The 26,317-nt window shown below is 32.9% G+C and overlaps 1 protein-coding gene across 1 annotated transcript in view; it reads left to right on the forward strand.

Annotated features, from left to right (window-relative positions):
• The window catches only part of Ndae1 (Na[+]-driven anion exchanger 1), a 42,475-nt gene extending 16,158 nt beyond the window's left edge, over nt 1-26,317 (forward strand). The window contains exons 2-13 of the mRNA XM_090115759.1: nt 6,871-6,969; nt 17,512-17,619; nt 20,240-20,734; nt 21,153-21,227; nt 21,701-22,767; nt 22,852-23,004; nt 23,083-23,232; nt 23,312-23,977; nt 24,055-24,297; nt 24,633-24,838; nt 25,300-25,396; nt 25,881-26,317. Coding sequence (XP_089971885.1) covers nt 6,879-6,969; nt 17,512-17,619; nt 20,240-20,734; nt 21,153-21,227; nt 21,701-22,767; nt 22,852-23,004; nt 23,083-23,232; nt 23,312-23,977; nt 24,055-24,297; nt 24,633-24,838; nt 25,300-25,396; nt 25,881-25,967 — 3,438 coding nt within the window. The 5' untranslated portion in view covers nt 6,871-6,878 and the 3' untranslated portion in view covers nt 25,968-26,317. The remainder of the gene's footprint in view (nt 1-6,870; nt 6,970-17,511; nt 17,620-20,239; nt 20,735-21,152; nt 21,228-21,700; nt 22,768-22,851; nt 23,005-23,082; nt 23,233-23,311; nt 23,978-24,054; nt 24,298-24,632; nt 24,839-25,299; nt 25,397-25,880) is intronic.

The following is a 26,317-nucleotide window of genomic DNA, read 5'->3' on the forward strand; positions in this document are numbered from 1 at the left end:
CTTCAAGGAATATAATAAAAAAAGAATTATCGAAATCGGTTCAGCCGTTCTCGAGTTATGCGCTTACCAACACATTTTGCGATTCATTTTTATATATAAGATTAGGAGCCTGGGGCTTGTTAACAAAGAAAAAATAGCTTAAACGTTCATATTTTTCCAAGCTACTCCTTTAAAAAGTCTATGATCTAAATTTATAATTTTCTTCTAGTCTTTATAAATTTATATTTATAAAGCATTTGAATGCCATAAAACCAATAATATCAATTTCAAGTCTATAATCCATCATCACTAGTTTCTCAGTTGTTTTTTTTTAGAAAAATAAACCGCAATATTTTTACATCCATACTTTTACCTAGATGTAAGGTTATAATTTAGTATTTACATCGTAGGATATGTAAATACTAAATTATAATGATGTTTGATGCTTTCGATCATAAAACATTTTATAAGATAAAATATTCAGTATATTAGCAAGAAGTAATATAAGTTAGGAAAGAAAATAGCTTATAGTATTATTACAATAAAATTGGATCATTTAATAGGGAAAAATCTTGTTCTCAGGAAAAACTGTCTTGTAAAGTAAGTAATGAAATAAGTTTCCTCACAACTCATTGTAACTTCACCGAATTTGTTAGATTAGTTACGGTAAATATATGGATCTTATTTTCTGAAGAAAAGACGCTAAAATTAGCACAATTTCGTTCACTAATAAGCATTTTATTCTGTGTATTTATTTAATACTAAAATTCAAATGTAATATTTTACTGTTATTTTTAGGGGTGAGAAATAAACCTACACATCAAATTGGTATCGATGAAATTTTATTTCTTCTCTTCTAGCATGGATTTAAAAAGAATTAAAAATCATTAGGTAACTAGAGCTAATCCATGGTAACCTCGTTAAAAACACTCCGAAATGCGTTCTTAATTTTGCAATTCTCGTCCGTAATTTCTAATTCTTAATCTTTAATCTTAGGAAGAATTTTATTCACATTCTATAGGAATTAATGTAAAATTTCTCGGTAGAGCAAAAACCACTTGTGCAAAATTGTTCTCTATCTGCAAAAAATCAAAGAGCTGTCAGTTACATATTTGTAACATAATTGGACGCTGTGACCGTGATGGCAACATGAAACCGATGTGATGAAAAAGTCAATCCTTGATAGGTATTTTATTTTTCAAAAGTCGAAGTTCATAAAACACTATGTTTATTCGATTTGTGTAAAAACATGAAAGTTACAAACTTTATACTTATCGTAAGAAAAAATTGTGTAGGTACCTACTACCAATTTAGCTGTATCACAGTATAAATTTATAAAGAATATAAAAAATTCGATCATGAGGCGGGACTCGAACCCGCATCCTTTCGCGCCATTCCGGGGCGGATGCCCGGAATGGATGGCGGATTTGTATGACAGTATTACAATATTTTTTCCTATATTGTGGCTGTATCTCGGAAATTCTTATACATTGGTACCTAAGATAATTCTTACCTTATTCTTACATTATAAACAACGAAATAAGTATGACTTATATTTCAAATCAAATATCTTTATTTTGCTGTACGGCTTTTTTTATTTATCACTGTATGTGTTCACATTCACATGAATAGGCCCTATCAGTGATAGGCTATAACACGCCTCGTTCTAGCAGCCGTTGAAGCTGAACCATTGTATACTTTCATATTGTGACAATAGCCGAGTAAGCGCAGTCCTGCGAAGAAATTGCTTTTCCTTGCTTCTTCGGATTTAAAATGTGTGTATTGTTTTTGTAAGTAGATTTTGAATAGCATTTAAGATTAATGACTACATAGTAAACATCGTGGGATGTGCATATTTTTGTTATATTTTTTTATGTTTTCTTACGTCTAAATACGCTCTAAAAGGTAACGTAGTATTGTATAATAACTAATATTATAGTGAAAATTAATCCATTCTCTAATAAAATTGTTAAAAAAGCTTTGCTCTTATGTATAATATATAATAATATCTATTATCTGCACTACTCACTACATAGTATAAAACAAAGTCGCTTTCTCTGTCCCTATGTCCCTATGTATGCTTAAATCTTTAAAACTACGCAACGGATTTTGATACGGTTTTTTTTTTAATAGAGTGATTCAATAGGCAGGTTTTAGTATATAATTTATTATGTTTTAGACAAAGCGGGCGACGCCGCGCGCGGAAAGCTAGTTAATGTGATAAGTACATGATGGAATCGTAGTTAGGTGGTGGATTTCATATGGACACTCAAAATAATAATTGTGAAATGGCTACAAGGTAACTTGATCAATAAATGTTTATATTTACCACAAAATACAGAAACTTAATACAGGTCAATTTTAGGGTAACCTGATTACAGATATTTTAGAAACGCTATTAACTTATTCATGACGATGCCGACCCTCCAGCGACCTGTTGTATAATATTCAAAATGTCTATTGGATTTTTTTTAATACAGCCTCTCTCTCTGTATAGGATTTATCTAGAATATTTTCAGTACCTATGTTATTACCTATTAACTACGTACTATACTATCCATATAAAATATTTATTGCATTGTAAGTGTGTTAAATGTATGTAAGTACAAATTTTGTAGAGAATAATCTGCGAATAACTGATCTGATCATGAAAATTATTTCACGAATAGAAAGCTTGCTACAATTCAGTCTATTTTTTATACCGGTTCAACATGGGCGAAGCTGAGGCTAACAGCTAGTACTATGGTTAAATATGAAAGGAAAATATTCCTATACTAGTTAGAATACACGGGACTTCACTTTCACATACAGTGTGTGTGAAAGTGAAGTCCCGTGTCCCCTAGTGGGGTAAGGGGCAGATGCATTATCCATACATCTATTTCACTGATTGATTTTCTTTAGGGACAAGTAGGTGATCAGCCTTCCGTGTCCTGCCAGACCGAGACATTTTTGTTCGTCTCCACCGGGAATCGAACCCAGGACCCTCGGTTCTACGCTCATGCATCAACCACTGTCTGTGTAGTATACGGCTTTTATTAGAAATACACAAACACAATTAAACTCGAAATTGCATGTATTTGAACAAAACCACGTTTTCGGTTCCCCTGGGGGTTACACAGCAAGCCTTGGTTTCAATTATAGTCAAGTTTATTTTAGATGCCTTAGTAGTGTCTAAACAAACAGAAGGTGAAATAACATAAACCCTGGCTATACATTGAAAATTGAAACTTGAAATTTTCATTATCGATGGATTTTGAAATATGTATGAAGACTAAATCACAAATACAGTATTCAAAAACATAGTATGTACCGTACCTAATGTCACTATCAATTAGAAAAAATATGTTGCTAAATCTCATCTAGCCGTGTAAGCTACGACGCGAAGTATTACTTACATACACACGAAAAAAAAACCTTCCTACTTTCGCAATGGCGAAATAAACGTATTTTTTGTTAATCCAATACAAACAAATCTCTTCCATTATGTAAGTAGCTGTTAATTAAACATCTATCAGTACACACGTGAATACCTTAGCGCGTTACAAATTAACGAGCTTCAGACATGCAAATAGATGATTCCGCTCTATTTCCATCCAATCACTGATTTTTTCACTTCGGTTAACAAATAAGCTTTACACGGATTCCCTTTGAATGAAATAATGGATACATTTGCATGTGTTTTGATAATGAAGTTTTTTTATGTAGACCTAAAACTACACGTGCTACGATGAATATAGGTAATTTTTTTTATTTGTATCAAATACCAGTTTAACTCCAAACTACTGGAACAATTTTTATAACACACAATCGCCACAACGCTATATCACAGTGTTTTATTTAAGTCTAATTTTGAACAGTCATGATAAATGAATAAATGATACAGGTTTTTGTTTCTTTTATATAAAAGCGTTAATCAGTTTTTATTAAGTTTGGTTTCTAAATACATAGATGTCAGTATTTCACATTTTAATACACTGCGTATAGCAATCCAATTTGAATATCATTACGCTCGTGCGACTATAAAATCATATAATATTATTAAACCTATGAGCTACATTATAATAGTTAGCCAATAGGCGGCCCCAAAGAGCGAGCAGCCTCGCGAAGCAGTAATTAAACGAAGTAGCTTGGTCAGTGTGGACTTGGCTCGGTTAATGTGGATGTAGCTCGGCCAAGGAAAATACAGTACCTACACGTTCTTTTCGTTGGCCCTGCGTCCGCAATGACCGTGTCTCCGACCTCGGATCGACCACATAAGCCAAGGAAAAAATAGACGAGTGCTGTCATTTTCATCGGCAGAGCCACATGCACATAGGCTGAGCGAGACCTAGATGTTTCGTACTGTAATTGCCTCGCGAGGCTGCTCGCTCTTTGGACCCGACTTATTGGACATTATATAAATGACGTGACATTTATCTACCTTACATTGTTTGCACGGTAAGTCGCATGCAAGGCTTCAGTTACTATCAAAGGTGACGTAAATTCAAAGCCATCTAGATTAGGGCCTCTTAGACAATTTCTCCATGAGGTTAAGGTAATTGTTTATGTATTATTACTGGTTGGTTTAACTTAGCACTGGTTGAATAGGAATAAAGCCGTCATCAGTCCATGTGAATCTGCGAACTATTGTTTCTAAATGAGCATAAATGTATTTGGCAAATGTTATAATTATATGTATTTGCGTTATTGCGTAGTATAAGTCTATCCATAGTCCATACCCATACTATATGTAAAACTGTCATCTACTTATTTTAGACAATCGTGAAGACTAATAGACCGGGAGATACTGACACAAAATTTCGAGTCATTTGTAACAGGATGGCGGTTCTACAGGGGTCTTAGTACGCAATGACAAAAAGAAAAATGATGGTGTGAACGCTGGTACCGGTGGGTTAGTCGCGTGGGCGTTAGTCGAACTCGTCGGAAAAATAGCGAAAGTCAAACGATTTGTAACACAAAAATTTTAGAATTTACCGATAGCCCATAAAAAAGAAGTAGGCGGTAGTGTCATGCCATACTTTTCCGGTATGACTTACAGCCCGCCATACCGACGCGAATGTGTTGATTTAAAAAAAACAATTATTCAACCATTTGTACCAAGCTAACTTTTGCACAGGTAACCATCGTCGTGCAGCCATTTACGAAAATCGCCATGCCATACTCTTCGGACGATTCCAAATGGTCGCCATACCGCCGAAAATCTGCAAAATTTTTTTATTTCGCCTATCTTTTTGTACCAGTATTGCATTTGGCTTTTTGGAGAGTATTTGATAAAATGTGACCATTATTATATTTGCCATACTTCTAGTAGGGGGAAAAAGTGCTGTCATACTTGAAAAATAAATTTATTATTAATTTATATAAGTGAAGATTTCCAACACCGAGATCTTTGAAATTTTGTATTTATATTCGTTGATCCTCAAACTTACAGGAGAAATAAGTGCCATACTGTTACAAATCGTTTGACTTTCACTATTTTCCGATGAGTTCGACTAACGCCCACGCGACTAAGCCACCGGTACCAGCGTTCACACCATCATTTTTCTTTTTGTCATTGCGTACTAAGAACCCTGTAGAACCGCCATCCTGTTACAAATGACTCGAAATTTTGTGTCAGTATCTCCCGGTCTATAATATTGAGATATAACAATTTGAGTTAATTTATTGGTTCTTAAACCTTCTTCTTTAGTGTAGACTCTTGATAATTTTCAATATAAGTTAAACCATTGTTAAAAAAACACTATAAAAATAAGAAGAAAATTAATGAAACGGGCTAATTTAGTACCTTCTTAATTAACGTAAGTTTAGAGTTTATCTTGAAATTCATCTGGCTTTAGAATTAAGAGTATAATTTATTATACCTAAATCTTAGATATTGCTAAGACTTGGTTTGGGTCTAGGGTTATTAATTGCCCAAATATTAATTAAGCTATCGCAGTGTTATCGTATTACTGAATTATTTTGTATAAACGTGGTTTAATAAAAGCTCTTGCTACTGAAGGACTGAATTTAAAAATTAAATTAAATTAAATTAAATTTTATTTATTTTCTCATCACAAATGCACAATATATATACATTGTTAATCTATATAATATCTTAACACTAACATTTGTGAGAGACTGGTGCCCGCGATAAGTATAAAATACTTGTGTTACGGGTTACCAAAAAGTGAAGTTACTCTTTTATACTCTGATCGAATGATCACAGTTTAATATAAAAGGAAATAATTAATGTCTTTAAAGAGATAAGAATGAAATTAAATTTAATCAAATGACTAGGCCACGGTCATTACATAATTTCTGCGGGTAACTCCGTCTTATGAAAACACTTTTATCTACCTATTCTATCTTATGAGTAACTGTTATTTTAATGTATAAAATAAAACCCTTTCCAAATACTTAATACACATTCTACGCACTTATTAAGAACGAGAACATCAAACGCATATCTTACACATCAGTGATTAAAATACATATCTACGTATTTATATGTGGATCTTTAAAAGAGCATATTATATACCACAGATAATAAATTCAAGATATACAGACATACGAATTAATACTTAGGTACTATTACGAATCTAAGTTTCTAGTAAAAGAACTTTACGTAAAACACGACCTACGACACAGTATTTTCATAGATACATGTTGTTTAAAGATTAAAACACGGTATATAGTACGGTACAACATTTAATATATTGTGACCAGAAAATATTTACAATACTTTCTTTACATAATATATTACCTACATTGTACTAAAAATAATTCAAACTTCTGAGACTTTGTGTCCGTTTTAAATTGCTTTATGAATGGTAACTACTAAAACTTATATGCCGTAACATATTGTGACTGACAAATAAACTATATTTTAATATTATTTTATTGTTTCAGTTAAAACAATGGACACCAGAGCAGACGACGACGAGCCCCCGCCGGACCCCGCGGCGCGAAAGCACAACCACCATGATTACACAGAACAAGACTTTGAAGGCAAGGCTTATTTGTATTAACTTTCGTTTTTTTATTTAAAAGTACCTAGTGAAATATATTTTAAAACACATGCTCTACAATTTGATTAAAGTGATAAAGTTCAACTGTCTATCCACAAAAATGCAGAAGATAATTTTAGAAATTAATAACTCCGCAGTATTTCGAGTTACTAGTACGGTTTTATTTTCTCAGATATTTATAAGAAGGTCTCTAATATTTCGACATAAACGTTATAAATATAAAGAGTAATAATCCATATTCACAATTCTCATTTTGGTTTATAGTCTCCTGAGAAACCACAAGGAAGCGAGATATTTACAAACAAATAATTGAATTCATCAATTCAAGAGTTCGCTCTAATAAAATACCTGTCAGGGATTATTATAATTGCTGCCAATCAGTTTTATTGGCAAGATAACATGATCTTATTTTAGTTAGTCGCTAATCAAAAACAAAATGCTTATTTATATTTACCACAAACTTATTCAAAAGACCGTAAACGATTTCGTCAGTAATTGCCAGCCCACGGCCTGTCTATTGTGATTAACCTTATTTATTACAATTATCTGTTCAGTGAATTCTGTTTATGGGCATGTAGCAAAATATTAGAGTTGACCTTTGGCCCTTTTTATTTTACTAATATTACTAGAGGTCCGCCCCGGCTTCGCCCGTGGTACATAATATTTACGTTTTCTCTACATAAGAACCATCCTCGTACTTCAAGGAATATAATAAAAAAGAATTATCGAAATCGGTTCAGCCGTTCTCGAGTTATGCGCTTACCAACACATTTTGCGATTCATTTTTATATATAAGAAGATTATTTTTGCCTGGAGACATGACATACATGACATACTGATATAGGCTGCTTTTTCCGGATTGGAATATCTCATTGCTATGGGCATTTCCTTTAAATACGCAAACGAGGTCGTGGGCCAAAAGCTTCATTACATTTATGATTATTATATACTAGCTGTGCCCCGCGGTTTTACCCGTAGTGCTGTTGGTATTAGAGTGATGATATATAATAGTCTATAGCCTTCCTTGATAAATGGGCTATCTAACACCAAAATATTTTTTCAAATCGGACCAGTAGTTAGCGATGAGAGATTAGCACGTTTAAAGAAACAAACAAACTCTTCAGCTTTATAATATTAATGAGATAGTAATGCACCTGTATACATCAATTTTGGTCAGATCTATTTCTTCATCAGACGCTTTGTCTGCACACTCGCTCGGCTTCACACACCGGCCTCGTAGCTGATCTTTCGTTATACAGTCACCCGATTTGACTGTAACCAATAATAATATAATAATAAATATTATCCTTGAGGGAAGGAAAACATCATGAGGAAACCGACATGTCATGACATAGAAGGCCTGTGTTCTGTGTATGGGCTGATGATGAATATCTAACAGAGGAAAAAACTAATTATTTAAAGTATTTTCATGTTAGTTCGTTATCATAATATAAGCGTATTTTATGTAAGTTTCACTGGTCTTATTTATGTTTCTGTTAGCCACGAATTATATTTATTATTATGAAAAAGCCTTACCTTGGTTGCTTTGGTAAAAATCATAATCTCTTTTAGGGTTGTCTTTGCTCTCCAACGTTCAACCCACAGGTTCAACCATTTGGATAAAATACAGTTAGTTTAGGAAAAATAATAATTAAAAATACAGATAAAGGGAAAATACAATAATCCATACTTTACTATACTATACTATACTAATATTATAAATGCGAAAGTAACTCTGTCTGTCTGTCTGTCTGTTACTCAATCACGCCTAAACTACTGAACCAATTTACACGAAATTGTATGGACTTTCGCATTTATAATATTAGTATGGATTATATTTTTATAATTTACCTTGTACTTATTTATGTGTGTTTGTGTGTTGAAATAAATGCTTTTTTTATTTATACCTGTGGGGTCTAAAGACTTGGTCTGGACTGGCCTTGGAGTGTTCAGAAAACTTTCCAGCCACTGTTGGTTTATAGGATCCAACGTTGTCTGTGATTCGATCTGAGTCACCGCCAGCAGCAGACATAAAGGAAGATACCTGTAATATCAATTTATTAACTACTAGCAATGCCCTGCGGTTTCACCCGCATAGATAGCGATATCGTTACAGTGAAAAGTATACTATAGGTCGGACTATAGGTTTAATTTTTAATCACATGAAAATCACCTTTACCCCGTCCCGCACTACGGCCTTTTATTTTTGTTTTAGTGGGGAAATCTTTCATAGATACCCACGGCCTCCGGGGGATGTGCCGTGGGTTATGTCAGATTCCTACCGACGAAAACCCCACTGTGTTCCGTCAAGACGCATATTGGTAGAATTCCTCCGTGACCCCCGCACTACGGCCTGCTCGAACAGTATACCTACTATTTTCTGTAGATTGACACTTTTAAAAATTCGTTATATCTTTTGAATGGAATATCCAATTCTTTTCATTTAAAAAGTATTTTGCTGGTATTGAAACAGTCTATAATAAAACATCATTTAATGGGATAAGGATTAATATATGTGTATGGATAACATGGTTTGATTACTGTCGGCACTTCTATTTACTTTGAAAACGTAAAAAAGTTGTTGTAGTAACATAACTACTGAAGATGGTCATATGGTATCGCGGACTTTCTTGTAGATATTGATCCATTCTATAATACCTTAGAACATTTTTTTGTTCTATCTTCAATAGATTCCGCAGCGCACGCGATGACAGAAGTTTTATTGAGGGTTTTTTTACACCTTGGGTTACATTATTGCATTTTTGGTAAGGATCTCTAATTTTTTTGAAAATGCAATATAGCCTATGTTGCTCAGTAAAGATGCAGCTTTCTAATGGTGAAAGAATTTTTGAAATCGGTCCAGTAGTTTTTGCGTGAAAACCATACATACATACATACTTACATACATACTTACAAACTTTTCCTCTTTATAATATTAGTATAGATAAAGCTGAAGAGTTTGTTTGTTTGAACGCGCTAATCTCACGAACTAGGTACTGGCCCGATTTGAAAAATTATTTCGGTTTTAGATAGCCCATTTATCGAGGGAGGCTATAGGCTATCATCACGCTAAGACCAACAGGAGCAGAGTACTGCGGGTAAAACCACGGGGCACAATATGTAACTCAAATGTAATGTTTGTATGGGCATTTCGAATAATCTTATTTGTTTCGGAAAACAGAGTGGCTTAAGTCTATATACAAAATTGAATCAAAACATTGAGTTTTCGCAAATACTTACGCTCGGATCCTCCGAGAATGGAGTGATTCTATTATCGATACCGACATTGTTACATTTAGGACGACATTTCGTTCATTGACTTGTGTGATACATTTTTTCTTACTTAATGACACTAGATTATGAAATTTTCTATCCCCCTTTAATCCTGCTTGAAATGTTACAAAAAATGTAAACGTAGTACAGTCTACTATCTGTTATTTTATTGAGTCAATGTTTAAAATCCTTTCTTATAATATATCATACCTTTTTTCGTAAAAAACAAAAGTTCGCAAACAAAAGTTTGACTTGACTTTACATAATCTTCTTATATATAAAAATGAATCGCAAAATTTGTTGGTAAGCGCATAACTCGAGAACGGCTGAACCGATTTCGATAATTCTTTTTTTATTATATTCCTTGAAGTACGAGGATGGTTTTTATGTAGAGAAAACGTAAATATGTACCACGGGCGAAGCCGGGGCGGTCCGCTAGTTATCAATAAAAAAAATGAAATGTATAAATGTATATGCAGTAAAAAACCTAACGTTTTTGATTACATTTAAAAAGCACCTACCTATATCTGTATGAATTATGATCGAACTACGCTTCAGGCTTACAACTAAGCTTACACCTACGCAGCCTTGTGAATAAAGCGCTCACATTTTAATATAAAACTCTTGGAAGTATAACACGTTTTTCATTATCTATTTTAATCATTTTTTTTCTGAACGTATCTTAATTATGTCTTCATGTTTTTTGAGGTATTTTTGATTAAAATAGTTAACACACAAACAAAAGGTCCAATCTTTTCTCTTTATAATATAATTTTTTATGTTAATACGTATTACGCAGAACAACGTAACAACATTTCGATTTGTGTGTTTACTATTTTAATCAAAAACACCTAAACAATTTACTCAAATTCAATTTTCTCTAAAGATTACAATTTTTAATAGAGTGTCAAAGGCTACATCTAAAGTATTGTATTATCTGCTATATTTTTATCCCGAATCAAAATATAAATCAATTATGTACCTACATATTTTTATTTGATAAATTAAGAACTAAGAGGTAAGAATTAAAATGATCTATAGAATTCCGAAATCATTAGAGCCTTTCAATTAGTGAATACAGAGGTTTTGGTAAATAAAGGCGGAGTAATTGATCACCTTAATCATTGCATTTGCATTTAAAAATCGAGCTATTATAAAGACGTACGTATTTTTCTTACATCGTATTTTTAAAACGTAAAATTTAATTGGACAAAAAATGATAAACAAAATTAAACCAAGTTATGATGAATTAAAGTGTTTATTAATGGATCTACATTATAAAAATAAATCACCAAATGTATTGGTAACGCAAAACTCGAGAACGGCTGAACCGATTTCATTAATTCTTTTTTTATAACATTCCTTGAAGTATGAGGAAGGTTCTTATGGTGAGGTATACGTAAACATGTAACACAAGCGAAACCGGGGCGGACCGCTAGTATACTATTTTTTTTTTTAATTACCATATTTATTTATTTAAAATTACCATAGCATTATTATTTCACATTTACTTTCTACATTTACAGACACGAAGTCATTTTCTATTCCATAATAAATCGCAATTGCCACTAAAAGGTGGCAGCCACAAGAATATTCTATGAGCTATTGATATAAAATTCACGGCATACAGCTGCCAACAACCAACGAATTAATTGCTCTTATTATCGAAACGCTATTGCACTGTTCGATGGCTTTTATTCAATTTCTGATGGGTTTTATTCACAAAGAGCTTAAAGTATCTTTTAAATACATATATTTTAATTGAATTATCCATCGACAAATTCCTATTCAATTAAATTCATTTCTTTCGAGCTTTTTATAAAACTGTTTTTTACACATTATATAGCGTAATATTTAAAAAATATATATAAGGCATCTAAACCATGATCTAATAGAAATATCAAATAAAAAGGACAATTTTCAAAAAAAATATGTAGATTTATTAGTATGGTGTAATGAAATACTTTCTCAATGGCCCGAAAATGTAGAAAATTAATTTATATTACGTAATACATTAGTGATCAATGCTCTTTAAATTCGTGTCAATCTATTTCATAAAATTGGCTCAACATTGAACTTTCACCTTCAAAAAATAGCAAGAATAAATTATTTTTATTTCTACAAAGAATTTCATTATCTTATCCGTTTCTTTTTATCTCAGATGTAATTTACGTGACGGCTACAGAAAAATAATTTATATCTTAGGTTTTAATTTGAGAAATACCTACAAAGAATTAAGATTAAAAATATACTCTGATTAAACAATTATAAATCAACCAATATATAGATATTAATTACATATTATATATAACTAGCTTCCGCCCACGACTTTGTATGTGCATCCCCGTTATTCCCCGTTTCTGCAAGAATTTCGGGAATATCCTTTCTTAGCGGACGCCTACGTCCTAACATCTACCTGCATGCCAAATTTCAGCCCGATACGTCCAGTGGTTTGGGCTGTGCGTTGATAGATCACTATATCAGTCACCTTTGAGTTTTATATATTATATAGATTATTTATTTATTAACTGAAGTTAAACGGGGTTTTTAGTGATTATATAGGATTTCCTGGATTAGTACCTATAATAGATTTAGAAAACTTACAAAAAAGTAACATTAGCCCAGGCGATCGACTAGCTAGCTTAATATACGCAGATATATTAAAGAAACATATAAAACACAGATTACCCAGATAACTAGAACCAAAGTTATAAACTCCACTTGAACAGAAGTTACGCTGTTTACCTCTGACATTTAAAGTTAGGTTTGAGTTGTGCTTTTAAATCCATACAGGCATACAATATAAACTTCGAGAATAATCTTTCGCTCATCTAGCTATAGAAAACGTTGAAGGTCGAGTGTTTAAATGACTATTGATGGCACTTGAAAGCAGCTACATCGTAGGCTTTTAACCTATGTTCAAATAGGTTATTTCCTGCCACGTGTATATAATTATGCTAATTGTGTCATTCGTAATACAATATAATATGTACAAAGATTTATTAAGGCTTCCCAATTAACACCAATATATTATGCTCGTATAGGTAATTCTCCACAATTAATCGGATTGTAACTATTCGATTTTATTGGTTTCTATTTAGGGAACAGTAAATATTCCATCAAAATCCTTTCATTATAACATTGGATTGGGAAAGGATTTACACCCTCTGAGTTGAATTTATCAGGCGATGATTAAAATGGGCGGGTGTTGATTAATTAATTGATATTGAAAGGCTCATTTCATAAGCTGGATCAAACCGAGAAAATACCTAATATACATTTGTAGAGGCTTTTAGATGTCAGGTGCAAAGAAATGATGGAATATGTAAATATATATATAGAAACAGATTAATATGTTATACAGGGTGTCCCATAACTGGTATACTAAGCGCGAATGGACTTTTAGTTTTGCATACACTGATCACGTAAAAAATACTTAAACAACAAAATTACGTCAAAAATTTTTTGCTGAATTTTTCCTAAAGATCTGCTTGTTATGGGTGTACAAATAGAGTTTTAAGAATTCATCTATTTGAAAAAAAATGCGTCTGGAATTTCATAAGTATTTTTACGAACTCAGCGTATGCAAACCTCCTTTGAGCTTAGTATACCAACAGTGGGACACCCTGTATATCAGTCCTTTTTAAATTTTAAGTCAATAACTTGAACTCTTCGTATCTATAAGTAATAATTTTTGAAGTTTAGAGATTAATTAACGATCGAAAGAATTCTATTTTTTTAAATAAAATCCAAATTAACGATTAATTACGTAGATACTTTGTTCAATAAACTAAAGTTTAATAATAAATAGGTACCTGAAGTTTTAGGAAACAATATTGAACGTCTTCAATTCTGTTCTTGAATCAATTGAATTATTAACATTGCACTCGCATTAAGTATTAAGTAAAATTAATTATACTGATAGGTTTATAAATCCTACCTTGCCACAGATTATAAATAGCTATAAAAAATGCGGTGAGGTGAACAACGAAGCCGTATTACAAGGTCAGGTGTAAGTGATTTAAAGGCGAAAGAGGATTAGTGGTAGAGCAAAGGCATTCGATTATACTGCTGAATAATCGAATACGAATTGTAGCGATGGCAACATTATAGCCAATAAAGGGATCTTTCTTTAAATTATTTAATGTTACATTAAATTTTCTCACGTTCTACGAATGTGTATAGATATTGTGTTGAAAAAATGATTATACCTCCATTTCTTCATTTTATAAGTCCATTTCAAAAACCAAACATGAATTGTGCCATAAATTATAAAATTAGCTATTACATGTTTTTTTTTTTCTTGACTTACGTCACTTGAAACTCTGAAGAACACGTACTTGGAGAGGGAGAGAGACATTTTCATCCCCTTATTTCTTAAGGGATGAAAATGCCATGACAAACATGTTAACGACAGCTTAAGAACTACTATAGCAATAAAATAATACTCCATAAACATAATCTATCTATTTTGTTATTCTAGTTTTTATTGATATTAACTTTATTACCTACATTTCTAATACATATACGTTCAAAGGAATACACATTGTACCGAAATGAACGTTATTTTCTTCTATCCGATTGTTGCGATAACAAATGATCGCTTTATTTATGAGCTCTATCCAAACGCTACAATTTGAAAAGGTATATTTTTTCAATAAAAATATAATCACGATTATGTATTAGTTAGGCTATAAATCGAAATAATATTTTACGAATCTATGATTTACATTGACACAGTCTCCAGAGTTTAGTTTAGTTACCTACTCTATTTTCATATTTCGATTTCAGTGGTCTAAAGTTATTAAACTAGCTTTCCGCCCGCGGCTTTGCCCACGTTTTCAAAGAAAAACCCGTTCCCGTAGGATTTCCAGGATAAAACCTATCCTATGTCCTTTCTCGAGTATCAAAGTATCTCTATATACCAAATTTCATGCAAATTGGTTCAGTAGTTAAGGCGTGATTGAGTAACAGACAGACAGACAGAGTTACTTTCGCATTTATAATATTAGTATGGATGTCATTTAGACTGGAACAAAACAAAAACAGTTTAAATTGAATGGAACGTTTTAATGGGCTCTCTACACAATGAGCAGCGTTTGGCGAGTAGAGGCAATAACGATACTGTAGAGGACCTAAATGTCTACGATCGGCCTTCGATGTAGATGTATTTTCATAATCGCAGTAAAAGCGGTAAACATCGACGATCATTTGTTGGGCCATCGGTGCCCATTGTGAGGAGGGCCCATTACAGTTTCCAAAATACACCGGATTTCAGCTCCGATCAATACCAAATACAGTCTAGTCTAGACAATCGTATGAGCTGTAGCTATAATCGATGCTTTTAATGTCTATTTTTGAGTTGATACCTAGTTGCTATTGTTGGCAGTAAGCGAGCAATGTTTGGCAAGAATTGAAATACTTGATGCGAATATTTGCACATCAGTCAAGCAAATGCTTATCACATTTTGACTTCTTAGTAACTATAGGCAACTAATTAAAATTTAAATACTAAGAAGCATTTCGGGCAAATTCAGTCAAGAATACGAATTACGATAAGAAAATATTTCCTTGAATAGATTAACCGTAGTTATCTTTATTTTGGATGCAATGAAATAGTAGCTAAAGTAGCTCTTATCTTTTATCACTAGATTCATCTGACTAGGGATCTAGTATTTCAGACACACAAATAATAATTTAAATTTATTTAGATGTTATAAATTACACGATATCTTACGTGTTATTACTGTTATTCTCTTAACATTTCTACGCATAACATTTAACGACCGCCCGACCAATTAACTAAAAATATGATATTCCCAAACGGCCATTATCAAAGCTAACACCGTTGTTAACACCATAAAGACCTTCCGACGTGCGACAACAAAGACGGAGGACCACAAAATCAAATTATAACTATGGAATATTTAATAAACAATTTTAGCATAGGTGCGAAAATCTCTTGTTAAATATTTGTGGTCCAAACAATTTCTAGACTGTGAAATCGTCTATTTAATTATAATATTTGATGGTAGAACTCTAGCTATTAATTTAATACTGATTTCAGTTAAATGTGTTAAATTTGAGTTTGAAGAAAGAAAGAAAGAAAATACATTTATTTGTACCGATGCACATTAATACATAAAAAATAAATAAAAAATAAATAAAATTAACTTATAACTAGTTACAACGGCACAAAATGGATAATATCCACTCAGTGCTTTGAGAATCTAAGGACATTATACGACACTTAGATTCTCCACTGATTTTCAGTGGACACCACATTGACATCCTGACAGTGGCAGTGAACATATTATGAAAAAATAAAAATAAAAATAAAAGTAATAATATAATATAGTAGATAGGAAACATATATATATATATATATATATTATAAAGAATTATGTAAGTAACAGACAATAATACATTCTACAAGAAGATACAATACTAATACGCGATACATCATAATTATAATTAATAAAAAACAACTACAAATAGAATGATTACCAGAGCCGTACCGAGTCACGTGTTTGGAGCCCCGACCTCAGAACCTTTTTGTAAGCAGAGCAAATGGGACTTCAGTTTGTTTTTGAAGCCCAGTACATTGTTGCTATTGCGGATCGGTGGTGGCAAGTCATTCCAGCACTTAGAGGCACTAAATTTAAAGCTACCCCTAAATGCTGCTGTCAGTTTGTTAAATCAAAAGTGTTAAATCGATTTATTCTTATGAATTTATGATGGAATAAAACTGGGTCAGTTACGTTGCATCTATTGATTTGCTTTAATAGAGAATATGATTTGTCTGTTGCCTGTTCACAAAATCAGACTTTTTGTTAGGTTTGGAGTCTTTGAGATCGATTTAAAAATTACAAAAAAGGTTTATTATTTTATTACATATTATAGGTATGGTGCTGTTACGGATGCAATACACGTGATACGTTTATGTACAGTGTACTTTTCAAATGACGAGGGATTTCCGAGAAATGTAGCTTGAAACGATACAAGAATGTACCAGGAACTTACTTTATTTGTGTTTCACAAAACGATTTTCCATTATCCCATGTCCGTTCGCATAATTCAATTATTTTCCTAGAATCCGTTCAAAATCCAGCACGTGTAACGATAAAGCGACTGTATCGCTCACGTAAATGTTTTCGAAGTACACGTCATGTGCATTTTCAGGCGGTATTGTGTGACTGGTCTAATAATAGCGTCAATGTATGTCTAATTAATGAATTGTCCCTGACAGGTCACCGGGCGCACACCGTGTTCGTGGGAGTTCACGTGCCGACTCGCCGACACTCTCATAGGAAACACAAACATCACCATCGCACTGAAAAGGACCCTGAGAAACCTAGTAAGTATACTATGTTGTTATAGCATGCCTTCTTTCTGTTTCGTTCTTATTTAATATGAAGTATATTGGACGGTGGACCCCAAGAGCTTTATATTTTTAATACTGAATTTGTTCGTTATTTTTTCATTTAGTAAATAATATAAGAATATTAAAACTCTACGTAAAGGACAAAGGTGTATTATCTAAACGGCTAAATATTTATTTTCTAAACATCAAAAGTAAAAAGTATATAAATTAAAAGGAAACATTTTATCTACACCGCATAAATTTTGTAGTGGGATAACTGATTTTAGATAAAATGTACGAAAGTAAAAACCACATAGTTACAAGTTGTACGCAAAATATATTTTTCATTCGTTTTTTACGAGAGCGATCGAGTGATCCTTCATTGAAATGCATGACCCTTATCTCTTGGGAGACGATGTAAGACCTCCGTTTGAATATTTAAATCTTAAAGGAAAAATTGGAATTTTTCGACCACTAAAAACATGTAAATGAAACGATGTCTAGACTCCTTGAAAACTTTTTTAATTAATTTACTAAAACATTGTTTTCGAGAAATCATTTTGGTACATATCTTAGCAGATGTATCGAAAGAGGTTGAGTTTTCAAATGTTAAGTAAATCTTTAAGAATCAATTACTATCAACACTATTGTTCATAATAAAACACTCATATTTTGTGTTTAAATCATAGGAAATAGTAACAATAATATTTAGATACAAAATATGAATTGTTCAATTATTATTATCTAATAATAAAATCTAATGTTTTATTAGATGTAAGAAGATAAAAAGAAATAAAACGTAACACACTGGCTAGCTAGATAGAAAATTAACAAGGTATTTTTAGATTATCCAATGCAAAATATAATCTGAACAAACAAACGGTAGTTACTGATGCAAATAGCTTATAGACATATATATTGCTGTAGCAAAGCTCATAAGCTCTAAGCATTCATGAATGCGCTTAATGAACCGAATAGACTTATTGTTATATGCTAATATGTAGTACTCATTTGATTATTATTTATTAACTATAGATAATAGGTAAGTTATATTATATATGTCTTGGTTAATTTAAAAATAATATTGTCTAAAATGAAATACCTATTAATAAACTTTTAAACAAGTATATCAATAATAAACGCTTAAGGTTTGATAGAAATCTTATAGAAATAGATTTAATAATATCATATTCATAAAATGTTATTAACTAGTAACTAACTATATATTATGCGACGTAATAAAAAGGAAATTTTTTTTAATACATATACACCTTTTCAACATACTTACGTTTAAATATAAAAGAACAAAATAATAGTAAAAAAATAAACTGATAAATTGTTATTATATGTGAGAATTTATTAACGTGAACAGCGATGCCTACAACATTTTTACTATTTATAAAACATTATTTCCACACGCGATATACATAATTATTTTCAAGCTCAGCTACTTCTATATAAATAAAGTGTTTAAAAACGAAACTTGATAATAAAAATATGTGATAAAATGAGATTTATCTCCACTTTAGTGTGAAATCTAAACCTAGATTTAATTTGCACCTTATGTATAAATTACACTCCAAAAGTTATTTCTCGGCAGGTATTTGTGAGGCTTTAACAAGGTGCCAAGTTTCTGAAATACCCTTTACATCTTACAAACCATGATCACTTTGATCTTGAACCCTTTAGACATTATAGCCGTAGTTTAGAACTATAAATACTAATTATAATATACGGAATATTCGCTTCATAATCTTCTTATTAATAAAAATGAATCGCAAAATGTGTTGGTAAGCGCATAACTCGAGAACGACTGAACCGATTTCGATAATTCTTTTTTTATTATATTCCTTGAAGTACGAGGATGGTTCTTATGTAGAGAAAACGTAAACATGTACCACGGGCGAAGCCGGGGCGGACCGCTAGTAATTATTAAAAGTATTAGTAATAATTCATTATGAACATTTATAAAATACTGACTAATTATACAATAAACAGACTATATTAAATTATGTCGTTACAAACAAAATATATTCATCATAAACTATTAATCAATTAGCGAACACGCCCCCTATAGATACTAAACAGGCAAATGTTTGGATAGATAATCAAACAGTAGTGTATTCCATACATTTCTAAGTTCCATATATTCTTCGCATATGCATAATATGTTCGATTCGTAGGCTCTGCGATAATGGCCCGCGTTAGAAGGCTGAGTGTGACGGATGACGGAGAAACATGTAAGATAATATGTAAATTCGCGAGCCATTTCATTATTTTCGGTTTCAATTTATTTTCTCTTTAACAATTCATATGCCATATCAAGCATGGTTAGATATTAGATGTCATAGAAACTTAGCATGTTCTCGTCTAGATTCGATTTTCCTACTGTCTTCAGTTATTTTTAATTGAACAAAACATCTTCCTGTAGATCTCATTTACGGATTATATATTGAACAGACATTGAACTGACTGAAAAATTATTTTGTTTGTTTTCTTTATCGTTTAAAATACCTGACATTCATTTCTCTTTGGTTTCTCTTATATTTTGTGTTCAAAATTACAGCTGATGTCTTTGCTATTATTTATTTGTAATCATCATTCAATATTTCAGTGACACCACCAGCACAAAGAGTGCAGTTTATTCTAGGTGAAGATGTCGATGACTCCACAATGGAATCCCATCCACTTTTTTCCGAAATGGAAGAACTTGTAAAAGACGGCGATGAACTTGAATGGAAGGAAACGGCACGATGGATTAAGTTCGAAGAAGACGTCGAAGAAGGTGGCAACAGATGGTCAAAACCACACGTAGCCACTCTATCTTTACACTCACTGTTCGAGCTACGAAGTCTCATTTTAAACGGTTCCGTTATACTTGACATGGAAGCAAATTCATTAGAACAAGTAGCAGAACATGTGTTAGACAATATGGTGATGGATGGATTTCTAGGCTACGATAATAGGGAAAAAGTTAAGGATGCTCTATTGAGACGACATAGACATCAGCACGAAAAACGCAATCATCATCATCATCATAATAATATGTCAAGGCTACCGTTGATTCGATCGTTAGCCGACATTGGAAGGAACCATTCTTCGTGTAAAAGTAAGTACTATTTGTATGGTTGAAACATTAATAATCGTTATTCTTAATGAACTCGGATATTTGGCGATATCCTATCAGATTTACAGGAAAGGGATGTCAGAAGTAGCTCAAAAAGCTGTCGAGGGCCTACCTCGTCGCCTAACACTGCTCTTCTTCATGCGAGTGACACAAGAGGTTGCTATCTAGCTGTCCCAGGTCAGCTCAGTGTATAACAATTAAAGTGCACCAAATTCCACCAAACACGCTATGTAAAAATGCGTGAGTCACGTGCACTCGGCTAGCCTAAGTTACATAACACCAAGTATCTGTAATCTTTATGTATACTCGTATATATATTATGATATACCTACCCCAACCAAAATTTCCAATTTCCGTCGTATTGAGATTTCCTTTGCGATCACATGGCATTATATTTCAGTGGAAGAGGGCAGTACAACCAGTGGACAATCTCACAAAGGAGATATTGGTCGTTTCCTAGGCATCCCTCTTGCGGGTAACCGCTAAAATTTTTATTGATGTTTCTTCCTCTAAACTTTATTATTTTATATTAATTGGTATCTCTTAATGTTTTATGTACCTTACACATATGTTTTTACTCCATATTATTTTTGGCTAAACGCTAACTTTCATAGTTGTTGTGAAATCAATGTGTTCTCGCCACATCAAAATTACAAGCTTTGCTCGTGCTTATCAATCTAAATTTTCATCATCTTTATAACTGCTAGATGATAATTATTTATGAAGTCAATCACATAATGCACATAAATGTCACCATCAAATCATTTATTCACTATTATCAAATTGACTACAATCATCATTTTGGCCATGCTTTTGTTCCAATTCCATCACACGTTTTCAACATAAATTAACCACTATATAAATCGATTTATAAGTCTTGTTATGGTACCTACTGCGCATGTTCACAATACAATAAAAGACGATAGTTTACGTTTAATTTATTTTCAGGCGCACCACACGATGAAGGTATGGTAAAAAGTCCGAGCAGTGCATCTATGCAACATAATCACGATGTTACAATGAATGGAGATGTTAATCATAAAAGTAATACCCACTTTATGCGCAAAATCCCACCGGGCGCTGAAGCTTCCAACATATTAGTCGGCGAAGTTGATTTCCTCGAAAAAACCTTATCAGCGTTTGTTAGATTGAAAACAGGAACAATTATGGGAGATTTAACGGAAGTGCCAGTACCAACGCGATTTATGTTTGTATTGCTAGGTCCACCCAATAGTAATTCTAGTTTTCATGAAATCGGTAGGGCAATGGCTACTTTAATGTCAGACGAGATCTTTCACGAAGTAGCTTATCGAGCAAAAAGACGTGACCATTTACTAGCAGGAATTGATGAGTTTTTAGACGCCGTTACAGTTCTCCCACCTGGCGAGTGGGATCCCGCTATTAGAATTGAACCTCCTGCAGCAATTCCATCTCAAGATCCTCGTAAGCGGCCAACTGATAATAATATAAAAGAAGAACCTGACGAAGAAGAGGAGGAACAACGTCAACGCGAAGAATCAGGTTTAGCTCGAAGTGGAAAACTATTTGGTGGTTTAATAAATGATTTAAAAAGAAAAATGCCATGGTATTGGTCTGACTTTAAAGACGCTCTAGCAATACAGTGCATAGCGTCCTGGATATTTTTGTATTTTGCTTGTTTATCACCTATTATAACTTTTGGGGGACTTCTAGGCGAAGCGACCGGCAAAAATATGGCAGCCATGGAATCCTTGGTTTCCGGATTTGTATGCGGAATGGGTTATGGCTTTTTTTCAGGACAACCTTTGACAATTTTAGGATCAACGGGACCTGTTTTAGTATTCGAAACAATTGTATTTGAATTCTGTAAACAAGTCGGTTGGAACTATATGTCATTTAGATTTTGCATCGGTACTTGGACAACTATTATTTTGATCACACTAGTAGCAATTGATGCTAGTGCATTTGTTTGCTATATTACCAGATTTACTGAGGAAAATTTCGCCACGCTAATTGCATTCATATTTATTTACAAGGTAAACATTTCAAAACATACAACATTTTACTAAAAGGCATAAAAGGAATAGATATAATTAATCCATAAATTTAAAAAATTGCAGGCGGTTGAGAATGTTATTTCTATCGGGAAAAAATTCCCTCTAAAGACACGCCCTGATGAAATTCTCAATTATGAATGTTACTGTTTACCAAGCAATTACTCAAGAGTTCCTGAGCAATTTAATTGGACCTCCCTTGATAAAGAGTCTTGTAAAGTAAGTAATTATTTTCCAAACAATGGACACATGTTATAACTACTCGTCTATTATATAAAAAATATTAATTTTTTTCAGTTCTATAATGGTACTCTTGCCGGCGGGGGATGCGATACAAAAGTATATGTTCCAGATGTATTTTTGATGTCCATTATATTATTCCTCGGAACTTTTGCAATTTCTATAATTTTGAAAGACTTTAAGAACTCATTGTTTTTCCCAGCAAAGGTACCTAATAATATCATACAATTTAATCACATACCTACACAGAAATTAAACATACTAATAATTATTCTGTTTGTTTTAGGTTCGACAAATTATAAGTGACTTTTCTGTTATCATAGCTATTCTATCAATGTCCTTCCTAGATTATAAAGTTGGAGTAAAAACACCAAAACTTGAAGTTCCATCTGAGTTCAAACCAACTTTGCCATCGAGGCAATGGGTGATCACTCCTTTTAATGGCAATCCAATTTGGTCCGCTCTTGTCGCAATCTTACCAGCACTATTAGGGACAATTCTGATATTTATGGATCAACAGATCACTGCAGTTATCGTTAACCGTAAAGAAAATAAACTTAAGAAAGGCTGTGGATACCATCTAGATCTGTTTGTATTGGCTATTTTAATACAAATATGTTCGATCATGGGATTGCCCTGGTTTGTGGCGGCCACTGTCCTGAGTATTAACCACGTCAATTCCTTGAAAGTTGAATCTGAATGTGCTGCTCCAGGTGAAAAGCCACAATTCTTAGGAGTAAGAGAACAAAGGGTCACGCATATATTGATATTTTTGACAATCGGTTGTTCCGTTGTACTCACACCAGTATTACGACACATACCTATGCCAGTTCTGTTCGGAGTCTTCCTTTACATGGGTGTTGCATCCCTCAAAGGTCTTCAATTCTTTGATAGAATTTTGATCATGTTTATGCCACAAAAATATCAGCCGGATCACATGTTTCTTCGACAGGTACGAATAATACTATTTCCTATAGACCTTTATTTTTTTTTAATTACGATGACTGACGATAATGTCTTATTTTTCAGGTACCAATCCGCCGCGTACATATATTCACAGCTATACAGCTGACTTGCCTAATTTGCCTCTGGTTGATAAAATCCTTTTCCTCAACATCAATCTTGTTCCCGCTTATGTTAGTTGTGATGATAGGTATCAGAAAGGCGTTGGATTTATTCTTCACGAGAAGAGAACTTAAAATTCTAGATGACGTCATGCCTGAAATGACGAAAAGGAATCAAGATGAGCTTCGGGAACTTGGTGACGGAGAGGTGGGATGGCATGCAAAACTGTTCACCCTTTGTCATCTGAAATAAGCTTATCCAACGCAATTTGATTATGTCATCGTTCGTACGTAGTTCTCATACGTATTTTAGTACCCAAATTATTTTTTGTAAATAAAGCCAATGTTTAAATGTGTAAATTCGATGTGTTTTTTTTATTGGATCAGTACCCGCTCAATTCATGTTTGTAGAAATTTAATGTAAAATTGTGTATAATTTTGTAAATACACGACACTATCATGTAGCGCATTATGCACAAGTAAAAGGTACATCATTTAAGAATATGTCTTACTCAAAACAATTCTTAGGCTATTCAATTGTAGGACAACAACAAGAACAATCCACCTGAATATCAAGAGAATTTACAAATCCCATTGATAAATGGGAACATAATGAACATACCCCTGGCATCTATCAATATTTCTGAAGAAATGAATAAAACTGGAATATGGAAGCAAGTTAATAACAGTAATTTGAGCAAGGGATGCGATGAGGGGAGAAATTCAAAGGCCAAATCTGGGAAAAAGTCGTAAGTTCATTCTAGAATATTTAAAATGCTTCTTTTAAAGAAGAATGACAATCAACAAATCTAAACGAAAATTGCAAAGAATATGCTCTGTATATCTTCTTAATATATATAAATCTCGTTTCACAATGTTTGTCCTCAATGGACTCCTAAACCACTTAACCGATTGCAATAAAATTCGCACACCATGTGCAGTTCGATCCAACTTGAGAGATAGGATAGTTTAAACATGTAGGTACCACGGGCGAAGCCGGGGCGGACCACTAGTCTTAATATATATAAATCCCGTGTCACAATGTTTGTCCTCAATAGACTCCTAAATCACTTAACCGATTATAATAAAATTCGCACACCATATGCAGTTCGATCCAACTTGAGAGATAGGACAGTTTAAACATGTAGGTACCACGGGCGAAGCCGGGGCAGACCACTAGTAAATATACCTATGTATTTTGTATTTCTAGCACCAAACACAAGAAGCTAATGTCAAAGAACTTCCAATCAGAGGTCGAGAGGCGTCTCTCCACGATGGACGAGGTTGAGGAAGATGACTCAATGAAGGTGTGCGTCAAAGTTACGAAATTCTAATTGACTCGGTAGCACCAACGAGACGGCATGACACGGTACCCCACACAAGCATGAGCAAACGCATCGGCTTTCAAAGCATTATCTCTTTTAATTTTCATTTTATTTTTCTATGTCCAAATACCTAATAATTAGTTTATGTGCTTTTTAACTCTCTGCCCCGTTTATCAGCACATCAATATAAACCTAGTTTTATATGAATATTATTATCTTCTATTTTGATAATTATTTTGTAGGATTGTATTTTTAGATTTATTATTCCTAGACGTTATTAATTATCAACTTATTATACTCGTACAATGTATTCTTATTAGATTATCCTAATTCCTAGCCGCGTAAATTTGTTTGTAGATTTTTTGGCATGTTTCTTGGCTGTTTTGCATGCAATTTGTCTGTGTCGTCATCAGACCTGTCCACGACTAATCTAATCGTGTTCTCTTTTATTGAAATTGTATTACAGAGCGAACTTCTGAAGCGAAGAAATTCTTGGAGTTTGAGCGGGAAAAGCGAATGCAAGAAAAACTTATCTGCTGAGACATCGGTCTAACTACTTAGATATTATTTGTAAAGAATGGCAATAAGCTACACCAATTTTGTGTGAGATCAATTACCTGCATAGTGCATAGCCCAAGATTGTATAAGTCTTTATTTTTTTAATAAGTGTTCGTTGTTCAATGTTGTAGTAATTTTAATCTTTACAAATTACTGGAATTCATGTAATGATATTTTCCTACCAATGTCCTGAACTAAAATGGTCCCAAATTCAAAATTCTCTTTAGAATATAAGATCAAATATTGATATGTTCGTTTTTATTGCATCCATTAAGAATTGTACTATACCTACCTACGTACATAAACTAAGATTTTTAAATATTATAGAGTAGACGTATTAATTTT

The sequence above is a fragment of the Colias eurytheme genome, chromosome 2 (assembly GCF_061535395.1).
Source record: "Colias eurytheme isolate Ceu_HAF_F1 chromosome 2, ilColEury1 Martin Lab GWU primary, whole genome shotgun sequence".
NCBI classification, from domain to species: domain Eukaryota; kingdom Metazoa; phylum Arthropoda; class Insecta; order Lepidoptera; family Pieridae; genus Colias; species Colias eurytheme.